Genomic DNA, 26,409 nt, shown 5'->3' on the forward strand with positions numbered 1-26,409 from the left:
TTTTTTTAAAATGTGCAAGTTGATATTCTGGTCCATTCTAACATACTGGTAAACAAGTAGAAACATCAACAATATTAACTTGCATTTACTGTGGTACACTATACATTTCTCAGTGAATGCATGTCCATTACTTCATGTGATACAACAAGGGTAGGAGTAGCTATACATCATCACTGTGGAAAGTCTGAAAAAATAAGGATCAAGCAGAACCTTGACTGCCAGACATAAGCACTGTTAACCTGTATTTGATGGTCACCCTGACTGTGAGATGATCAGGGAAGACGGCAACATCCTTATTTTACAGTCCAGACAACTGTTGTTCAGAAAGATCAGTAACTTGGCGAGTTACTGCCCAAGTGACCACCAACTAGTCAGTGGAGAAGCTGGTCCCAGACCCAGGGGTTTCCTGCATCTGCCTGGCACTGCCTTTCCATCATCAACCAGAGGCCCCGTGTATGGGAAGAGAGGGATATCTTTCGGCCGCATGATCTCATGACTCAACACTGAGGCACCTCCCCCCAACAATCTGGTGATATATTACTAGGCTCCCAAGCAGTTAGTGTGTTGAAATGAATGACTCTATTGAAAGATGATTCTCCAATCATTATCCTTTATTTCAGGCAGATTTCCTTATGCTTTAGAGCAGTGGTCCCCAACTTTTTTGGCACCGGGGACCAGTTTTGTGGAAGATAAGTTTTCTACAGACTGGTATGGGGGGTGGGTGTGGTTTCAGGATGATTCAAAAGGATGACATTTATTGTGTACTTTATTGCTGTTATTATTACATCAGATCATCAGGCACATCAGGCATTGGATCCTGGAGGTTGGGGACCCCTGCTTTATAGCATGCTCCGCACTCATTCATACAAGACTAACTGGATCCCAAGTAACTAAGAAATCAGTTACCTTCTCCACAGCTCCTCCTGGCTGATAACCAGTCACGGTCACTTGGTTGGAACTATCCTGGACTTTCAAGTCCGCACCGCATGGGTCACTGGCTCCATCGGTCAGCTGTGCTGCCTCTGTGCTGCTAGGCCTGGCGTCAGCCTCAGGCCTCTTGCGGTGTGGGCTGACCCTGGTCACGGGCTTGTGCCTGGACCCCAGGCTGTCATTCTGCTGGGGGGAACTGGAGCTGTCTGTGCTTGCTGGACCCTGGGTGCCTGTCCCAGCTCTCCACTCCAGTTTGGGCGAGCTCCTCGATCCTGACAGTTCCTTCCTCCCTGAGCAGCCAGGGCTACCCTTGGGGGCCTCTGATGGGACCAGCAGGCTGGGTGCATGGGAAAGGGGGTCCCGCACGCCTCCTGGGAGGCTCTCCTGGAAGTCCAGCGAGCTGCCGAGGAGAGGCACCGAGGAGGCCTTGCTGACCAGTGTTTTCTTGGGGTGTTCCTCTCGGTTGATACCTGTGACCTTGGAAGGGGCTGTTGAAACACGTGTAGAGTTGTCCTCTGTCAGTGGCCTGCTGGGACCTGAGAGGGTCCCTGGGAGGGAAATACAGTCGCCTTCGCCATTAAACTCTTCCTCATCGCTGGCATCGTCATCAGAGCAGCCCACCCTCCTCTGGCGGAGGAGGGGGTTCCGGAGGACCTCTGGGCTCCCAGGAAGACTGGCTTGCCTGGCAATTGTCACCTGCTTGTGGAAGAGCCCAGAGGCCCGTTGGCTTCCGAGAGACACAAGGCTGTTGGCCCTGGCTTTTCCTGGCTCCTTGTGAGCTGCTGGAGTTGGAAGAAGAAAAGTCAAGTGAAACAGCTTTCGATCTGGTGTGGTCTTTTAATCTAACCCCCCCGAGCATTTCCACGTTCACAGATGCCAGGTACACCTTCCAGCCACTGGTCACTAGGCATAAACGACAGTTTCTTGGGATCTGCTTACAGTGAGAGCCAACTTTCTTCTCTCCTCTGCCTACTGTTTTTTCATTTTTTTTTTAAAACTTAATCTCTGGATTGTTCAACTTACACATGTGTGCTGCCTAGAGACAGAAGTGTGTAACTTGTCAACATCCATGATATCTAACACGTTACTGGGTTCAACCTAAATGCTGCTCCAAATACTCCCCGGGGAAGGATGCCCTGGGATCAACGAGTCCCGCACACCTGGGCCTTCTTATCACCTGAGGTCCTTCCTTCACAGGCAGGAGGGAGGTGGGCTTGATTAATGGGCGCGTGAGCTCCGAGAGCGTGGTGAGCTGAAGCCTGAGACTACATATCATTTATAAACTGCAACCTGGGAAGGGAAGGAAGGCGTGGGAGCTCTGCAAACTCTTCGCATCTAGTTAAACATAGTGAAAAATTACATGTGCTTCCGCCTTAGAGCGTTTCTATCAGAGCCTGGAGGAAGCACATGGGCTGCTCCAAACGAGCTAGACAGGTTCTTGTCTGCCTTGTCTGAGACAGGGGATTTTCTTATTCAGACATTAGAAATGAGCAAAAGGAAACCACACTGGTGGGAGTGAGGAGTCAATGCAGTTCACATCAGGTCATTATTTCAGATTATACTGAGAAAATAATCAATGAGGTCTTTTTTTAAAAAAAAAGTAAAACCCATATGATAACATCTGTCTCATACATTCTAAATCATTCACTCACTGCCTTCTAAAAAGAATTAGGTTTAGGGTCTAGTGAAGAATTTGGTTTGGATTCCCCTGAAACATAAGGCCATCAGGTTATCAGCCACAATTCGATGCCACAAATTCCAAGACTACACCGTGTAAATAGCATCCCAAGGTGGGGGCAGTTTAGCTTTCCACACTTGGGGTACAGACCGTGCACCCAGCCTGTTGACTGCAGGAGTGGGGAGGCCGGTCACTAGGAGTGCATTACATTTCCCAAGATCAAACTCTGCCTTTAGTCAGGGTAGAAAGGTGGCTCCTACTCAACCATGGGTGTGGGCTCCAGTTCTCTTTCCGTACCCCAGCACCGTGATGTGTAAACCAACGCATCATGGAGTCAGAAGAGTCAGGGCTTACGGGATGTGCCAGGGGGCTCCGCGGAGCTGCTGCTGCCGCCGCTCCCTGGAGGGTCCTCGTCTTCAGAGCCGGCCACCATGAAGTCAGACAGTGGGCCTGGGGCATCGTGAGCAAAGTACTGGGAGAGTTCAGATTCAGAAATCAGGGAGTCCTGTTGAAGAAGGCAGTGCTAGATGAGGAAGATGCACCAGCGTGGATTATTTTAAATAGTAATTGTGTCCCATCTTCCTGAAAGCACTTTGTTCTCATCTGCGGTCACTCAAAACAGCTGTGATAGTAAACGCCCACCTCCATTTACTTTAGGATCACTAAATTAAACAATGAATGAATTAAAAGGCAACTGCTGCCAGACAATGTTTTTAAGAAATACGTTTTTGGCTGCGATCAGAAAAACCACAGCAGCAATGCATCAACTATCCCAGGAAGAAGACTGGGGGAGGAGATAGGAGGAATGGAATTCCAAGCCACTGGTTCAGCCTACTGATGAAACAACAAAACAGGCGAGTTTGACTCTTATTCTCTAATCCACTGGGTTTTCGAAACAGCCAGCTAAGAAAGATTCCTTAAAGTTGCAGATGCCCTCCCCAACCTGGCCCAGACCCCTTTATTTAAAAAAAGGGGGGGGGCAGTTATTTTTCAAACTGTAGCTCAGTTCTTTTATTTTGTTGTTTTGTTCTTTTCCTGGATGGATATTTAATAAAAAACACTGACATTTATACACTTGTTCTCAAATGGACATTTTTGCTGTTTGCTGTGTAAAATGGCCAAGATGACTCATGGGCAGAAGTACAGGTTGGACGCTATGGTTTGATTTATGGGCTCCAGAACAAAGGTCTGTCTAGTCAAAGCTCTGGTTTTTCCAGTAGTCATGTACAGATGTGAGAGCTGGACTATAAGGAAAACTGAGTGCCAAAGAATTGGCTTTTGAATTGTAGTGTTGGAGAAGACTCTTGAGAGTCCTTTGGACAGCAAGGAGATCCAACCAGTCCATCCTAAAGGAGATCAGTCCTGGGTGTTCACTGGAAGGACTGATGCTGAAGCTTAAACTCCAATACTCTGGCCACCTGATGCGAAGAACTGACTCATTTGAAAAGACCCTGATGCTGGGAAAGATTGAAGGAGAAGGGGATGACAGAGGATGAGATGGTTGGATGGCATCACTGACTCAATGGACATGAGTTTGAGTAGGCTCCAGGAGTTGGTGATAGACAGGGAAGCCTGGCATGCTGCAGTCTATGGGGCTGCAAAGAGTTGGACACAACTGAGCAACTGAACTGAACTGAACCAGTACAGCAAGGCAGCAAAGTGCCTTTTCTTGACTCACCTTTTTTGCAAAAGAAGGACTCTTCAAGGGGGTACCTGTTGGGGAAAAGTTTACCATACTGTAAAACAATGAAGCTCAAATCCTTACAAATAGGCTCACCTTCTTAACAGGAAAAGAAGGAGCCAGACATATTAAACAAAACTCTCTCTGCTCAATAGGCACGGAGGGACCACACGTGTGGGCATGGACGTGCATGCAGTCTATTGGGTACCCGTCCCACCTCCCAAGATTCTTCTCAAGCTTCAAGCCCTCATATGCTACTGACTCCATGGTGATCCTATTAATAGTTGGAAGTAACTTCCTCTGCATTTCAGAAGTATTTTATACTGCCCATATACCAATTTCCATATGCATAATATAATTTAATTACAAGTGGATGCCTGTTCTCTTCTTCTTCGACTATTTACCTATCACTGATCGGGCCCTGCAGGGCTTAGCACTAGGATCTAGGAAGTGTTCAGTGACATTTGATAAATGGATTGAAGGATGAATGAAGAAAGGAACAGCACTCAAAAAACTCATGAAAGAAAGAGGGAGAGGGCTGAATATCTATCTTAGTTTTTAGTTGAAGGACAAAAAGACTCAGCATGGAGATTTTAAATTATATTCCATGAGCAAAAAGATTTTGAGTTTAAGGATCATAGCTTAGTAAAATCTTTTATAAATGACTGAGTGAATATATTGGCATTATGAGAGGACAGCCTTCAGGCAGTTCAGGAGAATGAGTGAGTTGAATAAAGAGTCCATTATGGCTGTGCCCACTTTCAATATATTAATTATGGATGCAAATAATTAGGGTACTTCTTGGTTGCCAAAAAACCGTATGCCTTCCTTTTCCTTTGACAACCAATAACTCATGTCTCAGTTTCCTCCTGACATCAGTCTTAATATCAGTAATATCTCGAGTTCAGATACATCAGCAGAGTCCCTTGAGATTCCCACTCTACAGGAAACATTACTTTTCCAACTTGGTGCAAAGTTTCATGTTTTAAATTCATGCGAAATTCTTACTAGGGCAATCCTCCTATGACTGAACTTTCCACTTAAGAAGGAGGAAAATCATGATTTTTGCAGCCTGTTACCTTTCAGTTGAAACTTTTAATTCATATAAAGAAACTCCAGGTTTTTGGCTGGATTGTACCTGGTGCCTACCAAAACAACTGGTAATTTAGTAGCGTTTCATTTCTACTTGGAATGAAGTAGAATTCATGTTCTACTTAACATGAATTGTACATAAACACCTGAAATGCTAACTCATTTTTGCAAATTATCTTAAAGCAGTAGAAAAAGCGTGCATGGCTGGAACTTTAATACAGCACGTTAAATAACTGTAGAAATCAAAAGCAGCCGCTATGGGAAAGCATGGAATCTCTTTGACAGCTACTTCTGCCAAACCCGGTAATTACCAAGACTCCAATAATACTGCGCAGGGGAGTGCCCCCGGGGGGAACGTAATGAGAGACTCTTCTGAATGTTGAATGAAGATGTGCAGTTACAGTACCTAAGCCAGGAGAGGAACTGGCCTCTTTGCTCTCCTGATAAGTGCTGCGTGCTATCACTTCATCCATTTCCTGCTCGGAAACCTGATTGTCAGCAGAAAGCACAAATTAGACAGTTTTATTTATTTATTTTTCCCCAATAAAAGTAGCTAGGACCAGAGTCAGAGGCTGGAGCTCAGATAAAGAGGAAAATTGCAGGACCAAAGACTATGACCACCCTCTGAAGCAATAAACCAGGGCATATGCATAGTTATTATATCCGTTAACAGCTGGGTTAATGGACTGCTTCAAACACTGAATTCAAACCCAGACCTTCAGCTGAAGCTCATGAAGCAAAGCATTCATTGCTGGTTACCAACAACATGGCTGACTTGTGCCTCTCTCTAGAACACTCACTTCTCATTCTTTTTATTTCCTAAGCTTAAACAATTTCAAACTTACATAAAATTTGCAAGAATAGCACCAGGATAGTATACCCTTCAACTATACTCACTTTTTTTTTTTTCAACATTCCACATTCACACTTGTACTTTATCTTCTCACACACACACAACTTTTTACTAAACCATTTGGGAGTTAGTTCCAGACATCATGACCCTTCACCTGTATATAATTTAGTAAGTATCTCCTGAAAACAAGGACATTCTCTTAAATAATCTTGGTACTATTATCAAGTTCAGCAAATTTAACATTGATAAAAATGATGGTCGAATTTCACATCCCTAGGACTATTCTTCAGAAATGCTTCTCAAAGTGTGTCTTGAGGCTGGAAATAATTCACAGAAAGTTTGATGCCAGCCTGGGATGAGATAAGGGTCTTCCCTGAGAATGCAAATCAGTACTCAGCTGCTTTCATCAACATCTCGCGAGGTTTAAATGTCAAATGAAGTAAATAGTGTGCACAGTGATGTGACCGATTTATATTCCGGAGCAAGCTCCTTATCTGCGATGGGCCTTAGCAGCCCGTCACCAACTTCTCTGCCCAGTCATCCTTTAGAGAAAAGGTTTTTTTGGGGGAGGGGTGTGTATCAGGCAACCTAGAATTCAAAATCCTGTACTCATGTCTATTTATTCTCCTTTATATGTCTATTTATAATCCAAAATAATTCTGAGCCTTTGTCTTTCATGATATTGATAATCTGAAAGACACTAGGCCAATCCAAACCATCAGTTACAAGCTGTCCAATAGTTCCTTCATGCTTAGATTTAGGTGATGCCTTTGGGGGCAGAAAAACTACAGAATTATAAAAACTGGTTTTTTTTCGGTATATCACAGGATCAGCGTATTTCGTAACTGATGATAACTCTGACCACTTGTTTAGGGTTTCACCAGATTTCTCCACAGGATTTGTTGTGTTGTTGCCATTAATGAGTAATCTGGCAGGAGACAGTTTGAGACTGTTTTATCCTGCTTCCCAATATATTTCCACTCAATGGTTTTAGCATCATTCATAGTCTTGCTGAATCAGTTATTATAATGAAATTTTCAAAAATAGTGAATTTATAATTCTCTTTTCCTTCCATATTTTTTGGTGGCATGGTAAACTCATGGATTCCTCCATGCCCCCCTCCCACTCCACCAACAGTTGTTATCCATAACTGTCATTATTCATGGAAGATTTTTATTTTTTTAATTTTTCTTAATTTTTTTGTTTTTTGACTGGGCCACATGGCATGCGGGATCTTAGTTCTCCAACCAGGGACTGAACCTATACCTTCTGCAGTGGAAGCACGGAGTCTTAACCAACGGACCGCCAGCGAAGTCCTTCATGGGAAGGTTTTTAAAAAGCCTGATACGTGATAAACTATGAGATATTTAAAAAGCAACTACAGGACTTGTATAGTTTTTTTTTTAAAGGTAAGAATATTTTAAATGTAGGACAGTGATTCTGTGTATTAAAATAACATTTATAATAAATAATATTTGGATAAGCACAGCAATCTGCCTTAAGTAAATGAACATTTCTATACAGGATTCAGCATTATACTTTAACCTAACACATCAACCATCAACACGTCAGGGACTTTGTGTAATAATTCCTGATCGTCTTCACAGGAAATGAAACGTGTACACACTTGCATGCAGACATGCACGCTCCCCCACATATCTTCACAAACCAAAAAGTAATTCTGCATAAATGAGCCATTAAAAATGGCTGCAGACTTTTCTTGACCTTAGACTTTGAATATTTGCAATTATTTTTGAGTGGGAGAAAAATGGTTGGGGTTTAAAACAAGTGAAAGATTTCCTGGATAACTCTAATCATGCTGAAAGCCCCCGTATCAATTAATAATGGACCTCTATTACTTTCTTCTACTTAACGTCAGCTAGAATCTGCCACACGGGCAGGTCCAAATCTTAGCTTGTCTAAACCTGGAGGGTTTGAATATTCCAATTGGGCGGCCACTGCTTCAGTCATTATGAGAAACAGAAGAGAAGAAAATCCTCGTGGTATTTCTCTTGGAACAGCATGAAAACTAAGCAGCACATACATTTAGTATCAAAATGTACCATTGGCATGAGATGCTGGGATAAGTGGTGCAAAAATACATTAAACGTAAAATGGAATCTTGACCAAAAGGAAAATATAGTATGATGTTACAACTAAGAACACGATGTTTACCTAGGAGGAAACATGAAATCCAGTCAAACAAATACCGAAATTTGGTTTCCTCTGTATCTCCAGCACCATCCTGACGACCATTTTACCACGGCTAGAAACATGAGTCAACCCATATATTCCACGGAATCATAGACCACCAGTAGACCAGGACTGTTTTGCTTTGTGCTGGAATGCCATTTTGATGTTTGATTGTATTGGCAAATTAGGCAGATGCTTTGGGGTAAGATTAGGCTGACCAACAAATCATGACTTGCGTGAGGTTGGAATGGATTTTGAAGTCAGAGATGCCTTGAAACCAACAGACTGCAAACCATGGAGAACTTAATTTTCTCTAATGTTGCTGAGGGATGGGCTGGGTCAGCAGCCACGGCTTGCTGGACTGCTTCCTAAGGTGAGAGCAGTGTGGCCATGAGGGTGGTGGAATCCAAGGGAGAACCCTGGAGGGAGGAGTTGAGACTGTGAGTCAAAGCAGGGTTAAAAGTGTCCCAGAGAGAGCTCAGGGGACGGCAGGGGGACACAGTAGAGCAGATTCCCAGGCAAAGGCAGGACTACAGAACAGAAGGGAGAAACACAGGCAATGACAAGGAGAAAAAATAGGAAAAGCTGGAAGCGGGACTTGATTTTCTATAAATGATATTTATTCAAGTAGCTTTTATGTAAGACAATTTTAAGAATGCTTGTAGGAGTTTCCTGGGTGGTCCAGTGGTTGGGACCTCACCTTCTGGTGTTGGGGAAGGGGTGTGTGTGTAGGTTGGATCCCTGGTCGGGGTGCTAAGATTCCACATGCCTCTGGGCCGAGAAAACAGAAGCAATATTGTAACTACTTCAGTAAGACTTAAAAAAAAAAAAAAATGCTTGAAGACAAGAGAAAACAACCGGGGAGTGGGGGTGGGGGAAGTAGCGGGGCTGAGTTTGAATCAGCAATCAAGGTCCCAGGAGCTTGACTGACAGCTCTGTCCCAAATCAAGGCACAGAGTCACACCTTTGCAGTGGTTATTTGTATAGGGGAAACCAGACGGTCAGGGCTTCCCAGGTGGCGCTAGTGGTAAAGGACCTGCCGCCAACGCAAGAGATCAGAGACATGGGTTTGATCCTTGGGTTGGGAAGGTCCCCTGAAGGAGTGCACAGCAACCCACTCTAATGTTCTTGCCTGGAGAATCTCATGGACAGAGGAGCCTGGTGGGCTACAATCCATAGGGTTGCAAAGAGTCAGACATGGCTCAAGTGACTCAGCATGCACAGCATGCAACTGGACGAATAACAAGTGAACACTGCTGAGACAGTGAAAATGACCCCCTAAAGTTACCGCACTGAAGAAATCTCAGAAGCACCACATGGGAGAACCTGCCAGGTCTCCTGGCACAAACTTCTTACTTGTAAACTAACATAAGAGTCCATCCAGTATAGCAGCCTGGGACCATTCAGGACGTAAGCAAATAACTCTACAAATAATACACAGTGGACAGGAGCCACATGTCAGGCATGGGAAGAGCTGATGGTCTAAATGGGCATTCTGAGTTGTTGAAAGGTCAGATTTTATAGGGGTGAGAAAAACAGATTACCATGTTGGAGACAAGCTGATTTTAAGAATTTTACCTGGAGTACTCAGAAACAACTAAAAACAGCTTTCAAAATGGGTTGAGTTGAACTTGCCAAAGTGTCCTGTGGTTAGCTTAAAAAATTAAAAGCAGTCGCCTAAGTAGAAGAGATACAACCAAGTAAACAGCATGCATGCATGCTAAGTCCCTTTAGTCATGTCCAGCTCTGCAACTCCACAGACTGCAGCCCACCAGGCTCCTCTGTCCTTGAGATTTCCCAGGCAAGGATACTGGAGTGGGTTGCCATTACCTTCTCCAAAGTAAACAGCAGAGGTCCCCAATACACAGGCTATGATTATCTGCAAGTTAGTGTGGCGGAACAGTGTGATACTGATGCTGGAAGAAAATTAGTGGGCTCTTAAGCATTAATCACACAAGTATTTGGCTCAGGTCAAGGATGGCCTAGACAGAGCATCAACTTCAATACTTTCTGATTTTCTGGATGCAGAAACCTGAAAAGGCTAAGTATCTCACCAGAGATCGAACAGCCAGCAAGGGTTACTCAGAACTCTACCTTCCATACTTAGCACTCCCACCTTCCACTAACTTTAAATTCACCAATAATACCATCAACATTTTCTAATAAAATGTTCTGAGTGTGAAGATGAAGTCCAGATCAATAATTCATTTCTTAAGTGTTATCAGTTACCTTGGTCACTGGGTGGCCACAGGCTGATTCCCATCCCCAGCTGGGTGAATGGTCTTATCAAAGCGTCTGCATGGTCATAGGAACACGTGTGCCATTGCTACTGGACAAACAGCTGTCTTCCCATACTTAGGACAGTGTGAGATACCTCACCTTTGGATTAGGGTGCCGGCCGATGACCAGGCGAACGGGTCCTGGGGGGCATTTGCTCAAGATGGAGTGGACTTTGCTTAAAGCAGCATGGCGGACGTTGACAGAGTTCACTTCCAGGATTTGATCTCCGCGGCTAAGGAGGACAACATGATCAACTCTCTGCGGTAACAGTTTTTCACAAGACTTCCTTCTGGGAGTGGTTTATATAATACGAAATCTTTTCTGAATACTTTTAAGGAGCAAATGATATCCTTGCATCTTTGCATATGTATAAAAAAGCAAAACCCTCATAAACACATTAGGTTTTAAACTGACAAAGACCATTATGGGTATCTACCTGCATTTTCAGAAGTAGTAAAGTTGATAATAAGTAAATTGATAATAAAGACAACAATGAAGGTTACTATTACTCCAACATGTATTATAGGCCAAGGACTATAAAAAGAAATTTATGCAACAATGCTTTGACTAGGTATTATTATTCCTGTTATGTAGATAAGGCCACGGGCTCAGAGAGGTCACCCAGATGTCACACACTGCTGAACTCAGGTTTGCCTACCTTTTGCTCATCAAGTGACAGTCCCTCGACCACCACCAGTTTCTTTTTCCCTACCATATTGAAATGATTATTGTAATATAATTTAAGAAGGAAATATCTGAAGCTCAAAGGTTACCCAATAATTTGTAAAAACGTTTCAGATTTGAACAAATGAGAAATTGGGGACAAGATGCCCATTTTGACTTGAAATTATAGAGAGAGAACTCAGTATGAGAAAACAAAGAGTCTTTATGTGGGGTTTGAAGAATGGTCATTTGGCAGGCTCCAGACATATGGAACCATTCAAGAAAGAAACATCATCTTGGGATGTCATTAAAGGATTTTTTTCCTTGGGTTCTAAAAGTATATTTTCTTTAATGTACTTTGGATGATTTGCTCAATTTTTTTTTGATATGGAAATTCACTCTGATGATTAACTAAAAACATAATATAATCTATTAACAGGGCCTCAAAATGGCAACCTCAAGGAATGTCATTTTGATAATTCCTCAACTGCTCAAGGACTTAAAAACTTAGAGGGGAGAAAGATGATACTGTTTGCACAGAGTGCTTTATAAAATACGTGTACATTCTTGTGAAGCTTAGGTGGGCACAGAACCACTGCAATTACTATATAATAGGACACTGAAACCTCTCTTGTATAAACAGAATACCCAAGCTACAACTCAACTAGCTGAACTGAGAAATCAGACACGCAGTGATTTCAGACAGTAAGCATCTAGACATCACGTCTCAAAAAGGAATGGAACAACAGGAAAGGTTCAGGAGATTGTACTTAATAATAAAGGCCTCCTGTTCAAGGGCATGATCTTAGGACTCTCTTGTATCCAGTGATTCTGGACCATTTTGAGTAGTTCCCAGCAGCTTATACAAATTCTATATAAATGTATATGAAAGTGAAAGAAAATATTTGGATAATTATAGGTATCTACATAGACTTGTATTGTGTCAAGTTTCTGAAACTGAACTTCTGAGTCCAAACAGAACAGAACTGGTAGGGAAAGCCAAGATCTGGAATTCTTGAACCAAATTTCATTTATCTTTTCATCTTTGGAGATGCTTTTGATTGTAATTCTAGCTACATGACCACAAAATAATATAAACATTTAGAATTTCACAAGGGAATGTAACAGGGCAGGTATCTTATGTATGTATTCATATGTTCACAAACCCACCAGAACTCTAAACTCTCAGGTTTACAACCAACCTCAGATTGCTCTCCATCTTGGCCACTGATCCTGGGGCAAGGCTGTGAATGTAGATGCCTGGAGGGCTGTTTTCTAAGGCCAAGCAGCAGGCACCGATGCCTAAGCCAACTCTGGGCTCTGTGGGAGGCATCATCGAAAGAAAACAAAATCAAAAGAAAGAAAGAAAAGGAGTATCAATAATTTGAAACTGCATTAATGCATACTTTGACCAATAACCACTTATTTTTAGACAAGACTTAGGATATAAATTTTACTTTTCTTTGTCAATGTGAGCCACGTTCTTTTAATGAAATGAGTCTATAGCAGAACCAGGGGCTAACTATGGACTGTGAATTATTTGATGCTCCATTCTCTTCTTAGTCTGAAGGATCTCCTTGAGCCTGTTTTTGGAAATAGGCAGAGTCCCAATAACATTTTCTATTCTGGATGTACAACTTCAGGCTTTCTTTTGCCTTCCATTGATTTCTAGGTTGTTCAGTTGTTCATCATATTTCTACCACTGGAGGCAAAGATTAAAAGAAGTAGGATTTGGTGTTACCCAGGATTTTTAGTTACTGGTGTTAGCTATATTCTTAGCTATATTGTTTCTTCTTGAAAATGTTATCTTAGCCTTAGATTTCAGCTAGTCAGTGATGTTTTTAACATGAGTCTCTGACACACAGTGATTCATCCAGAGAGAGCTTTAAAAAACTGTGCTACGGGGAACTTTTCTTCACTTTAGTGAAGTGACTAAGATCTCTCCTTTTGATCCTACTGCCCATTTAGAGAATGCCATATGTTGTTGGTAGCAGAATGTTCCAAAGAAGCAATTCATGGAAAAAGACATATAAAAAAAAAATGAACCTAAGAACAGATTACAAATTATGATTTGAGAGAATGTAACAAAATGAGGACAAGCTGGTATCACCTTTGTTGAGGGTTACTTCCATGACGATTCTGTCCTTGGGTCCGGGGGCCTTCCGACCCAGGGATGAACTGCCTTCATCACTGCCCACCGCTGAGGTTCCCCCGCTGGCATTGAAGTTTGGGGAGCTTGATCTGCTCATGTGTGTGGGTGTGGAGCAGGGTGTGAGACTTGGGCTCAGTAACTTGGTGCGTACCGTTAAGACAAACAATCCACTCCGGATTTGCTGAGAAAACAGGAAGAAGGGCTAAAACATTCAGGTTGTCCTTTTATCAAATGATGGGAAAAAAAAAAAAATCACCAAACCCAAACCAGAATGAAATAAAGGAAAACAAAGATTATGATAAAGGAGGTCCATAAGAATGTCCTTACCTTAAAGGTATGAATGGCTTCTTGAAATGTCAAGCCCTTGATTGGTATTCCATTTACATCTAGGATTTCATCCCCTAGTGACCAAATTTGAGAATTACATTAACATCAAGCTTTAGTTTACTGGAATCTAACTGCTTGCTGCTGCTGCTGCTACTGCTAAGTCACTTCAGTCGTGTCCGACTCTGTGCGACCCCATAGACGGCAGCCTACCAGGCTCCCCCGTCCCTGGGATTCTCCAGGCAAGAACACTGGAGTGGGTTGCCATTTCCTTCTCCAATGCAGGAAAGTGAAAAGTGAAAGTGAAGTCGCTTAGTCGTGTCCGACCCTCAGCGACCCCATGGACTGCAGCCTCCCAGGCTCCTCCATCCATGGGATTTTCCAGGCAAGAGTACTGGAGTGGGGTGCCATCACCTTCTCCAATCTAACTGCTTGGTCAGTATTAAATAAAATACCACAAAGTCCCTGATTTACAACTCTTTAAGATGAATTTTATTGTTCCAATCTACTCTCATTAGCTTAGCTCCAACAACTGTCACAAAATGGGGCAATAAATGGCATTGCATGTTGTTCTGCAGTAATTCTTTATCTTCACCTTTAATTAAAACAACTGTGGGAAGCATCAAGGTCTTACTCCCCTGCCACTACCAAGTCTGATAATACATGTCCTATGTTTAGAAATCAAACTACAAAGACTGAATTCCTACCCTTTTCTTACAGTCTTTGGTTTACAACTTAAACCCACTGGTGGTGAAGCACAAACAAACACCCAAAACATGTGCGAAGCCAAGCCTATATTTTCAGAAAGACATGGTGTGTGAAAAGTGGCTTCAATGATTGAGACAAGGAAACACATGAGATATTCTTCAGGAATGGCAGCCTCACATCTACGTGCAGCCCCACAGTCGAGATGCTTGGTTTTAATGCTGTTCAAGGTTCTCAGTCAGTAAGCTGGCAAGTTATTATACACTTCTATCTAAGAGATTGTTGTAAACTAATATCAAATTTCTTTCTCTCTCTCTTGCTCTCGTTCTCTTTCTCTCTCAAACTATCCTGAACTCATCTTCAACTCCAAGAAGGCACAGTCAGGTCATTTTCCAAGTTGTTGATAGTGTCTTCTGGGAACCTAATAGAGCCTGGACATTCTCTTGACTTAAAGCTGGTTTCTGGCTTTGGACTCCTGTGTCATGGTCTACTTTTTGGAGTAACAGTTCATCAGAAACACCACAAAGGTGCACGAGCTGAACCTTGCACAGCACTATGGTGCAGGAGAAAACCTCCCTTATAACAAAGTGCAAAGCAGCCTATGAACACACCTTTTCACCTCTCACAGACAGCCGATCCCAGGAGCGCATGGGGTATTCCATTAAAGGAACCCCGTACACAGGTTTAAAAAGGCAAGCAGTACTGAACCCATGTGTTATGTGCCTTTTCTGTAAATTCAATTACAGATGTTGCAAAACAAGTGAGATAATCTGTTTAAAAATCACCTGGCATAACCAAGACTCAACTAGGTGGTTTGTTTTGGTTTGTTTTCGCCTGGGAAAAAGGTAGAAACATTAAGATGATCGCTCATACTCTTGAAAATCTTTAAAGATTACTTGAAAGACAGATCAATTCAACAGGTTGAAAATCCATTCTGATGACCTCTATTTATTGTAAGTGAATACATACAAAAATACAGTATTTAGGAGAAACAAGTGCTATTAACCTCTCCTATCGATTTTTTTTTCCTGCCATTGTGCCCCATTCTACTAGCACTGCAGGATGAATTTCAATCAAGTGAGCACATGGCATATCCATTATAAAAATGCTCCGCTAGAATTGTACATTGTTGGGAAATGAGACACAAACACCACCTGGGAGTTAACCCTTCCTCTGAGAAAGAAAGAAATATTCTGCCATTAAAATATGAAGCCTGGTCATGACTTATCATTAGGACACAGACTTCTAGGATCGCTCTGCCTACAAAAAAGGAGATTCCAATTTATTCTTATCAGTTTAAAAGAGATAAGCTGGTTAAACACAATATAATTGGACCAACTAAACTGAATGGTCACAGCATTTTTGAAGGTAACTAGTAATTGTATGATTCAATCATTCCATGCAGGAAGTATATTAATAAGAAGGAGAAAAAATCAGGATTCACAAACAAGTTCTGGGGATCTAAGGTACAGATTGGTGCATATAGTTAATGAGACTGGGTTATATACTGGAAAATTGCTAAGAAAGATGCTAAATGTTCTCATCACATGCACACATACTAGGTCAATATGTGAGGTGATGGAGGTATAAAATATCAGGATCCACCAACAAGTTCTGGGGATCTATGGTATAACAGCATGGTGCCTATAGTTAACGAGACTGTGTTATATACTTGAAAGTAGTTAAGAAGATGTTAAATGTTTTCAGCACATGCACACACACTAGGTCAATATGTGAGGTGATGGAGGTATTCATTAACATTGTTTGGCAATCATTTGCAATACATAAGTATATAAAATTATCATGTTGTACACCTTCAATGCACACAGTTATCAATTATATCTCAATAAACCTAGGAACAAAAAGTGTTTGTCTAGTATATTTAGGTGTGTCAAAAATGGTAGGTGCTATGGGGTTGGTGGAAGATGTTTATGTACTCCAGCCCCAAGCAAGAATGCACTGTAAACACTCAGGAATTTTCAAGGCAGTTTCAAAGATCAAGGGGATAAGACAGACATTTAAAAATCCAAACAAAGATATCAAGCCACTTCTCACATAATGTCTCATGTAATCCTCACAACAGTTCTTCAAGGTAGGTATTCATATCCCAAGTTTACAACAGAAGAAAGTGAAGCTCAGGTTATTCGAATTGTCCAAGGTCCTGAGTAAGTACTGGATTCAGCCCAAGTCTATCCAACTACCAAGCCCAGAGCCACAGCCACTCAGGCATTTGCTTCACATCTTGCCAGGGGGCAGACTCTCCTAGAATCAGAGCTCACTGAGGACCACCAGAAGGTTCCCTCCTACCTTCTTTAAGTCTTCCATCCTCTGCAGCCGATCCATTTGGGAAAATGGTCTTGACAAAAATCCCCATCTGTCCTCGAATGCAGTCTCGACCTCCAGCAATGCTAAAGCCAAGGCCCTGGACGCAGAGAATATAGGGGTCCAGGTTGTCAGCGCACTTCTTCACTGAGGGCACCCCCCAATGTAGTATTTAACTCAGAGTTGAGCTAAAGTGAAAGCGTTAGTCCCTCAGTTGTGTCTGACTCTTTGCAACCCCATGGACTGTAGCCCGGAATTCTGTCCATGGAATTCTCCAGGCAAGAGTGGGTTGCCATGCCCTTCAGAGGGTCTTTCTGACTCAAGGATCAAACCTGGGTCTCCTGCATTGCAGTTGGATTCTCTACCATCTGAGCCATGAGGGAAGCCCGTAGAGCTGAGTTAGTAGCTGCAAATTTATATGCTCCCCTCACCATGACCCTCCTCAGACCCACCTGCATTATGCCAGCCATGCATTTTATTAAAGCGTGAAAAGTTTCAGGTAAACATATGAAATTGCTGACATTTGACAATCTTTTGATCTCTAAAGATGTCAATTTCACATAGATCAATTAATAGTTCATAGCTGTGCAGGTGCCATATCTGTTTTATTCTTTTACTTTTGTATAATATCAAATGGATATCAAAATGGCTATTTTGATATTTGTGTAACAAATTACTTGTCATTATTCCTCTTATGATAATGGAAATGCCATGAAATTCATTCAAAAGGATAACAAGGGGGTATTCCTTGAAGCGGCAGGGTCTGATTTTCTTTCTGGAGTGGTACAAGCTGGGGCATTTACCCCACCCTTGATGGTGCCCTAGCTGCCGGGTGATGACTCCTGAAATCAAAAGGGCAAAATGGGTTTGATGATGTCACCTGCAGGGCATGGGAAAGGATGCCAGGGTATCTACTCAAATCTACCCAAAGGCCACTCACTTGATTCTTCTTTATACCTTTACCCTTATTTTATGTAAAAACAACACTAAAAAGGAATCATTTACAAAATATATGCTAGCATTTCCCTAGAGAGCAAAACAATGCACACGAAGGAGCTCACCTTGCCCTTTTCTTTGTACAGCCCGATGATGGAGATGACTGACGGCCGAATGAGTCTCCAGGGAGATTCCACCTGAGTTGTGCTTAGTGAGCGGGTGGACTTCTTCACAATGTGGTATTCCTAAAAGTCAGCACATGAGGTCAGAGATCATCTCACTTATCCTGCTGTGGTCCCTGGTACAAAAACATACTCAGATTCGGGAAACCTCTGTTGTCTTTTACGTTAGATGGCCATTGGCCTGTGGTCCATACCTGGCCCAGGGGGTTAAATAAAGCTAATTATAAAGCGCATTGGAGGAACAGCCCCAACTGTGATGGACTGCCACGTCTTCTTTTCCCCACATAAGCAGCCTAGGCTGCACCTTCCTTGAGCCTACTCCACACATCCTACTGTTTGCTCCCTGGAGTGGAGTTAGGGACTGGAAAGCGAGTGGCCTTGGAGATGGAGAATGAGCGTCCTCCAGTCAGGTACTCCGCTGGAAGTCACCCCTGCCCCCACTCCAAGTTCACAATCATGGTTAGCAAGTAGCTCATCATTTCAAGCTCAATTCACTCACTCAGAACTCAGCAAGCTTTTGTTTCTTATAAAACCCAAACCGCAAACCCAGACAACTGTTATTCCGTACAAAAAAATCCCTCTGAGAGACTGCAGCAGCTTCAGCTCTGATCCCTCACATTTGGAAAATGAAATACTTTTCCACAAGCCACACTTTCCCTTTCTGGCATGCAGCAGCTCAAATCTTGATCTCGTTTCCCTTTCCATCACCCACCAAGTCCACGTGTGTAAGCAGTGTGGATCATTCATAATAAAAACAAGAGAGTAAATGAATCTATTGCTAAAGCACTGTGACAATCTAGCTCGTTGGTATTCTTTTTAGAATAATACATTTCTTAAATGACATAGATATTCTAGCATAAACAACAAAATCATTTCATGTTTAATATGAGAAAAAAGACACTAGAAAATAGTTTTTATCCTTAATCAGCATATTCTACATTCAAAGGTAGAAATGAGATCTGCTAATGATATTTTCGTACTCCCGGCAGCTTAGAACAACTATATCTTGCAGTTTTACATAATATCTGTCAGCTATGTTGGCCTCCCAGCCTCTGATTCATTAAAAAAAAAATGATGTTGGCTTGGCAAGGTTACTACCCTTTTACTGAAACTATTATGGATATACTTTGGGCACCTGATGTGAAGAGGCGACTCATCGTAAAGACCCTGTTGCTGGGAAAGACTGAGGGCAGGAGGAGAAGGGGACGACAGAGGATGAGATGGTTGGATAGCATTGCTGACTTGATGGACATGAGTCTGAGCAAACTCTGGGAGTTGGTGATGGACAGGGAAGCCTGGAGTGATGCAGTCTGTGGGGTCACAAAAAGCTGGACATGACCGAGCAACTGAACTACAACAATTATGGAAATAGCCAGGCGTACCCCTCGAATACAGAGGTTTATGTGCAGACTCACAAGGGAACTCTTTCTCTGATCAACAACCTCCAGCAGGGCCTTATTCCATCTGCCCTTCAGGGATCAGAGGCCAGCAGGCTTCACTCTTCTCCTGAAGAGTTTTAGGGGTCTCACTGCACTTTTAGACTTCTGTCATCCCATTTGGCAGCCATGAGCCACCTGTGGCCATCTATATTTAAATTAAGATATAGGAAAATTAAAAACATATTCCTCAGTCTCTCTAGCCACTTTTCATGTGTTTAAAAAGCACATGTGGCTACCATATTGGGTAGTATAGACATAAAACACTTTCATCACTGCAGAAAGCTTTATTGGATAGCTCTAATCTAGATAATACTTTTTAGTGGAGGGATGGTAGGAGAGAGAAAGAGAAAGAGAGGAGGAGAGAGGAAGGGGCTTCCCTATGGCTCAGCAGTAAAGAATCCACTGCCCATGCAGGAGATGTCGGTCTGATCCCTAGGTCAGAAGATCCCCTGGAGCAGGGAATGGCAACCACTTCGATATTCTTGCCTGGGAAATCCCATGGACAGAGGAACCGGGTGGGCTACAGTCTGTGAGGTCATAAAAGAGTAGGATGTAACTTAATGACTAAACAACAACAACAAACCTTAAAAACTAATCAACAAAAGTGGAAGGCAGGAAGGAAAGAAAGAAAGGCAAATCCTGGGAGAAAAAGAAAAAGGCAGAAAAAAGAGGACAGAAGAGAAAGAACAACTTGAAGAGGGAAAAATAGCTTCTTCTTTAAAATCTTGCATTAGCTTGTGTTTCTTGGTTCCTAGAAGTCTGTTCTTTGTTGTTGTTCAGTTGCCAGGTCGTGTTCAACTCTTCACGACCCAGTGGGCTGCAGCACACCAGGCTTCCTTGTCCCTCCCCATCTCCTGGAGTTTGGAAATAGATAGTTTCCGGCTATAAGTACAGTCAGGTTTCCTCCTGAGTCAGTTAAGAAATCAGCACCTTAATGCTGGACATCCTTGGCCAGGACAACGGTAGACCTGCTCTCGTTTTCGCACTAACCAAAACAGTCTGACAGCGTGGCTCTCTGACGGCTTCTCATCTCCCCGTTGATCCAACTGGATCATGCTGCCCGGGACACACACTTGTCTCCAGACATGGGTTTTAACCAGGCCTCTGGCAACCCACTCCAGTACTCTTGCCTGGAGAATCCCATGGACGGAGGAGCCTGGTGGGCTACAGTCCAGGGGGTCGCAAAGAGTCGGACACGACTGAGCGACTTCACATGCAAGTTTTCTGCTCCGCTTTTTCTCATTGCCCCAACTCCAGTCGCCCTTGGTAGATTCAGCACAAGACAGCCTGATCGGCAGTGGCCTCTGAAGCACGGGCACTTTCTAATTGTATTCAGGTCAGGCCAAACTCCCTGCACAGTGATTCTGGTGTATCGCTTGGAACTACTCAACCTCTTTGGGATTTAGCTACCCTATCCGTAAAAATGTGAGACACCCAAAGCAAGAGCCCAACCCAGATGACCTGAGCTAGGTCTTCTAGAACTCTAATACCTGAGTCTCCATGCACTTAAGGGTATCACAGCTGTCACTCCCTTCTCGCATCTCTGCTTCACTGAGGCCCGGGGACCGGATGCCAGTGACTTCTCTGTGCTCTGGCTGATGGTGCCAGGACTGGAAGAACACTCCACAAGTTCCCAGAGACTGAGCCTGCTTCTGACTTGGTTATGAGATGTCTACAAGGTGTTGGCTGGGTTGAGGATGACGAAGTTGAGGGGAGCCCCTGTGCAGGGTTGCAGAGTCCCGCGCTCTGGTGGGGATGGAATATGAACATCCCCACCCCCCTCAGCCCCCTCTGCAGTCTCTTCTGACCTTGGCTGTCAGAGCCGTTACTGTATGAGAGGTAGGATCCAGGCACACACCACAGCCACCCCCCGCCACGTGTCCACACCCACCTACCCACCAGGCTCTGCTGACACACCCACTGAACAAGAGACGGTGGCTCACCACAGACCATGAGGCGCCATTGTCTCCTGGCAACAGAAATGGCTCTCGGCTCCAAAACACACAGTGGAAGAGAATTGAGATTTTGAGATCCAACAAGGGATTTTTTTCCCCCTTCTCTTCTATTTCCAAATATTAAGCTGACTTCTCTCTAGCCTCCCTAGACAGACCTTACTGACTATACTATATCTCTTGTCCTAAATACTTCTGGCCCTCATACACAAACAGGTCTTTAGACCATGAAGCTCCTGCTGGCCTCTGAGAGAATTACAGAAAACCTGGAGACACAGGGTTCAAAACATGCTCTTCTGCCCCTAGCCAAGTAGCTGTGACTGGATAAGAAAGTCAGGGGCTCCACAGTGCTGTACTACCTGTGATGTGCTCGTCGAATCCAGGAGCTGGGGAAGGGAATGCTTCCGGCCATCTCGGGAGACCTCTAACATCCTGGCCCGGGGGTCACCATGTCGCACCATCAGTTCATTATATTCTTCAACAGACTCTAGACGGTGTACACCACCTTGAAAAAACAGGGAAAACATGATGAGATATAGAGTGAAGAGAATCTTATGAGCATGTATAGGTATAAACTTGTTGCATTTACACCCATGCTCATGGTTGCTCAGATGGCCTGGTGGCCAATACTTTCAAAGCATCTAGCTCATCATGTTCTCTTGTCAAGTTCTCCATGAGCTTGGTGAGTGTTGAGGTCCATAATGCCAGACCCTGAAGAAAGTGCTAGTTTTTGAAGTGACCAGTTTGGATATATGGTCAGTTTGTATATATTTAATCCAACTAAGATGTAGCTGTGGTTGATAAGGCAATAAACAATGGTGAGAATGCTATCAGTGGATGGCTTTTTAGTGATGGAGGAATATCACTTTGTGATTGGTAGTAGACACTTGGGGTAGACGCTTTTTTTCATGCATAGCAACGGACATTTAAACAAACTTTTAGTTAAAGTATAACTTACAGAAAAGTGCACAAATCATTAAGTGTATATACCATTCCATGAAATTTCACAAAATAAACCTGTCAATAACCAACATCCAGACTAAGACATAGACTATCACCAGGTCTCCAAATCCCCTTTTGTGCCACTAAACACTGCTCACTTCAAACATCATAGATTGTTGTTGTTTAGCTGCTAAGTAATGTCTGACTCTTGGCTACCCCATGAACTATAGCCCACCAGGCTCCTCTATCTATTTTCCCAGGCAAGAATACTGGAGTGAGTTGCCATTTCCTTCCCCAGGGGGTCTTTCTGACCCAGGGATCAAACCTGAGAGCTCCTGCTTGGCAGGTGGATTCTTCATCACTGAGCCACCTGGGAAGGTCCAACATCACAGATTATTTTTGCTTATTTGATATAAACCAACACATACAACATGTTCGTTTTGAATCTGGCTCCTTATTCTCAGTATGTGTGAAATTCCATCGTGTTGTTACATGCCAATAGATTGTTCACCCCACTTTTGCACACTATTTCATCATATAAACATACCATGATTTATCTATCCATTCTATTGCTAATGGACATTTGATTTGTTTCCAGTTTCAGACCTAGAATAAGGGTCAGAAAACACTTTTCTATAAAGGCCAGATAGTAACTGTTTTAGGGTTTATGAGTCACAAATGGTCCCAGCGCACATTCTTTCACTTTTTTTAGATGCACTAAAAATGTAGAAAGCATTTCTATCTGTGGGCCATACTAATACAGTGGTGGGTGGTAGTCTGGTGACCCTGATCTAGAATATACTGTTGGACATTATGTGCATACTGTATCTGTTGGATCTATCTAGAACAAGTGTGGCTGGGTTATAGGCATGCATTCCCTTTCACCAAGTGGGATCACCAGGGTGCATTATGGCTTGTTCCTCCACATACTTGTTACACTTATTAGTGTCAGTCTTTCTAATTTTAGCCACTCTGCTGGAGTGGATAATAATGGTATTTCACTGTGGTGTTTAATTCACGTTTCACCAAGGACTAATGCAGATCAAACTAAAGGAGATGAAACCAGTCAATCCTAAAAGAAATCAGTCCTAAATATTCATCAGAAGGACTGATGTTGAAGCTGAAGCTCCAATACTTTGGCCACCTGATGTGAAGAGCCAACTCATTAGAAAAGACCCTGATGCTGGGAAAGATTGAAGGCAGGAGGAGAAGGGGACAACAGAAGATTAGATGGTTGGGTGGCATCACTGACTCAATGGATGTAAGTTTGAGCAAGCTCTGGGAGATGGTGATGGACAGGGAAGCCTGGTGTGCTGCAGTCTTTGGGATCACAAAGAGTTGGACATGACTGAGTGATTGAACAACAAAGGACTAATGAGACTGAGCTTCTTTTCAAATATTCATTGACAGTTTTTCTTTTTTAAGGTTGTAAACAGGCTGTTCAAGTCTTTTGCTCTTTTATCCCCTTTTCCTTTTTCAACTGGACTACTAGAAAACTTTATGTTTTTTTCTTTGCTCATTCTTTTATTGGGTTTTTCTCTGTTCATTTACAGGACTTTTATTTTTTATTAGTAATATATTTTAGATATGAGTCCTCTGTGGAATCTATGTATTACAAATATCTTTTCTGACTTTCATTCTTTCGATGGTATTTTTTGATAAACAAATGTTCATAATTTTAATGTAGAACAACATATCATATTTTCCCTTTATGGTTGGCACTCCTGTATCTTTTTTAAGGGGCTTCCTTGGTAGCTCCTGCAATGCAGGAGACCCCAGGTCGATCAATGAATTGGGAACACTCCCTGGAGAAGGGAACAGCTACCCACTTCAGTATTCTGGCCTGGAAAATTCCAGGGACTGTATAGTCCATGGGGTCACAAAGAGTCAAACACGACTGAACAACTGTCACATCCTGTTTAAGAAATCATTAATGATTTTTAAAGACATCTTTATAATACATAGTTTAGTCACTGAGTCGTGTCCATCTCTTTGTGACCCTGTGGACTGCAATACACCAGGCTTCCCTGTCCTTCACTATCTCTTGGAGTTTGCTCAAATTTATGTCCACTGAGTTGCTGGCTGAGTCATGACTATCTATCCATCTCATCCTCTGCTGCTCTCTTTTCCTTTTGCTTTCAGTCTTTCCTAACACCAGGGTCTTTTCCAGTGAGTTGGCTCTTCACATCAGGTGGCCAAAGTGTTGGAGCTTCAGCATCAGTCCTTCCAATGAATACTTTGGGTTGATTTCCTTTAGGATTGGTTGGATCTCCTTGCAGTCCAAAGGACTCTCAAGAGTCTTCTCCAACACAACAGTTCAAAAGCATCAATTCTTTAGCACTCAAGCCTTCTTCATGGTCCAGCTCTCATATCCATACATGACCACTGGAAAAACCATAGCTTTGACTAGAAGGACCTTTGTCAGCAAAGTGATGTCTTTGCTTTTTAATACGCTGTCAGAAGGCAATGGCACCCCACTCCAGTACTCTTGCCTGGAAACCCCCATGGACGGAGGAGCCTGGTCCAGGGCTGCAGTCCGTGGGGTCGTGAAGAGTCAGAGACAGCTGAACGACTTCACTTTCACTTTCATGTACTGGAGAAGGAAATGGCAACCCACTCCAGTGTTCTTGCCTGGAGAATCCCAGGGACGGGACAGCCTGGTGGGCTGCCGTCTATGGGGTCACACAGAGTCGGACACGACTGAAGCGACTTAGCAGCAGCAGATTTGTCATAGCTTTCCTTCCAGGGAGCAAGTATCTTTCAATTTTATGGCTGTAGTCACCATCAGCAGTGATTTTGGAGCCCAAGAGAATAAATAAAATCTGTTAACTGCTTCTACTTTTTCCCCACCTATTTGCCATGAAATGATGGGATGGGATGCCATGATCTTTGTTTTTTGAATGTTGAGTTTTAAGCCAGCTTTTCTAGTCTCCTCTTTCACCCTCACAAAGGACTCTTTAGTTCCTCTTCACTTTCTACCATTAGAGTGGTGTCATCTGCATATTTGAGGTTGTTGATATTTCTCCTGGCAATCTTGACTCCAGCTTGTGATTCATCCAGCCCTGCATTTCACATGATGTACTCTGCATAGGAGTTAAATAAGCAGGGTGACAATACACAGGCTTGTTGTACTCCTTTCCCAATTTGGAACCAGTCAGTTGTTCCATGTCTGGTTCTAACTGCAGCTTCTTGATCCTGTACACAGGTGTCTCAGGAGGCAGGTAAGTTGATCTGCTATTCCCATCTCTTTGAGAATTTTTCCACAATTTGTTGTGATCCACACAGTCAAAGGCTTTAGCATAGTCAGTAAAGCAGAAGTTTATATTGTATACTATTTTAAAATAGGAAAGTTTAAGGGACTTTAGGAGAAGGCAATGGCACCCCACTCCAGTACTCTTGCCTGGAAAATCCCATGGACGGAGGAGCCTGGTAGGCTCAGTCCATGGGGTTGCTGAGGGTCAGACACGACTAAGCGACTTCACCTTCATGCATTGGAGAAGGAAATGGCAACCTACTCCGGTGTTCTTGCCTGGAGAATCCCAGGGACGGGGGAGCCTGGTGGGCTGCCATCTATGGGGTCGCACAGAGTCGGACAAGACTGAAGCGACTTAGCAGCAAGGGACTTTATCTAAAAATTTTTATTCATTTTAAATTGAAGTATATTTTAATGTATGATATGAATTATACATGTATAATACAGTGTTTAACAATCATTAAAGATTATATTCCATTCATAGTTATTATAAAATATAGACTACATCCCCTGTATTATACAATATATCCTACATATAAAACTATGTAGTTTACATTGTACATAATAGCTTGTACCTCTTAATCCCCTACTCCCCCTCTCCCCTTCCCTCATCCTTCTCCCCAATGGTAATCACTAGTTTGTTTTCTATATCTCCGAGTCTGCTTCTTTTTTTGCTATATTCATTAGTTTGTTGTATTTTTTTAGCGTCTACATATAAGTGGTATCATATAGTACTTTCTTTGTCTGTCTGACTGCCTTTACTTAGCTTACTACCCTCCAAGTCCCTCCATGCTGCTGCAAATGGCATCATTTCACACCTTTTTTATGGTGG

General features: G+C 42.9%; 1 protein-coding gene across 4 annotated transcripts in view; it reads right to left on the bottom strand.

The window, feature by feature from the left end:
• The window catches only part of PDZD2 (PDZ domain containing 2), a 322,225-nt gene that overhangs the window by 26,003 nt on the left and 269,813 nt on the right, over positions 1-26,409 (bottom strand). For all 4 annotated transcript variants that reach the window (XM_018065555.1, XM_018065554.1, XM_018065556.1 and 1 more), the window contains 11 exons: positions 21,742-21,887; positions 17,935-18,054; positions 16,859-16,973; positions 13,850-13,923; positions 13,481-13,703; positions 12,573-12,690; positions 10,807-10,939; positions 5,788-5,869; positions 4,287-4,321; positions 2,963-3,113; positions 907-1,712 (listed from right to left, as the gene is read on the bottom strand). In XM_018065555.1, coding sequence (XP_017921044.1) covers positions 907-1,712; positions 2,963-3,113; positions 4,287-4,321; positions 5,788-5,869; positions 10,807-10,939; positions 12,573-12,690; positions 13,481-13,703; positions 13,850-13,923; positions 16,859-16,973; positions 17,935-18,054; positions 21,742-21,887 — 2,003 coding nt within the window. The remainder of the gene's footprint in view (positions 1-906; positions 1,713-2,962; positions 3,114-4,286; positions 4,322-5,787; positions 5,870-10,806; positions 10,940-12,572; positions 12,691-13,480; positions 13,704-13,849; positions 13,924-16,858; positions 16,974-17,934; positions 18,055-21,741; positions 21,888-26,409) is intronic.

This window comes from Capra hircus, chromosome 20 (assembly GCF_001704415.2).
Source record: "Capra hircus breed San Clemente chromosome 20, ASM170441v1, whole genome shotgun sequence".
Taxonomy (NCBI): Eukaryota; Metazoa; Chordata; class Mammalia; order Artiodactyla; family Bovidae; genus Capra; species Capra hircus.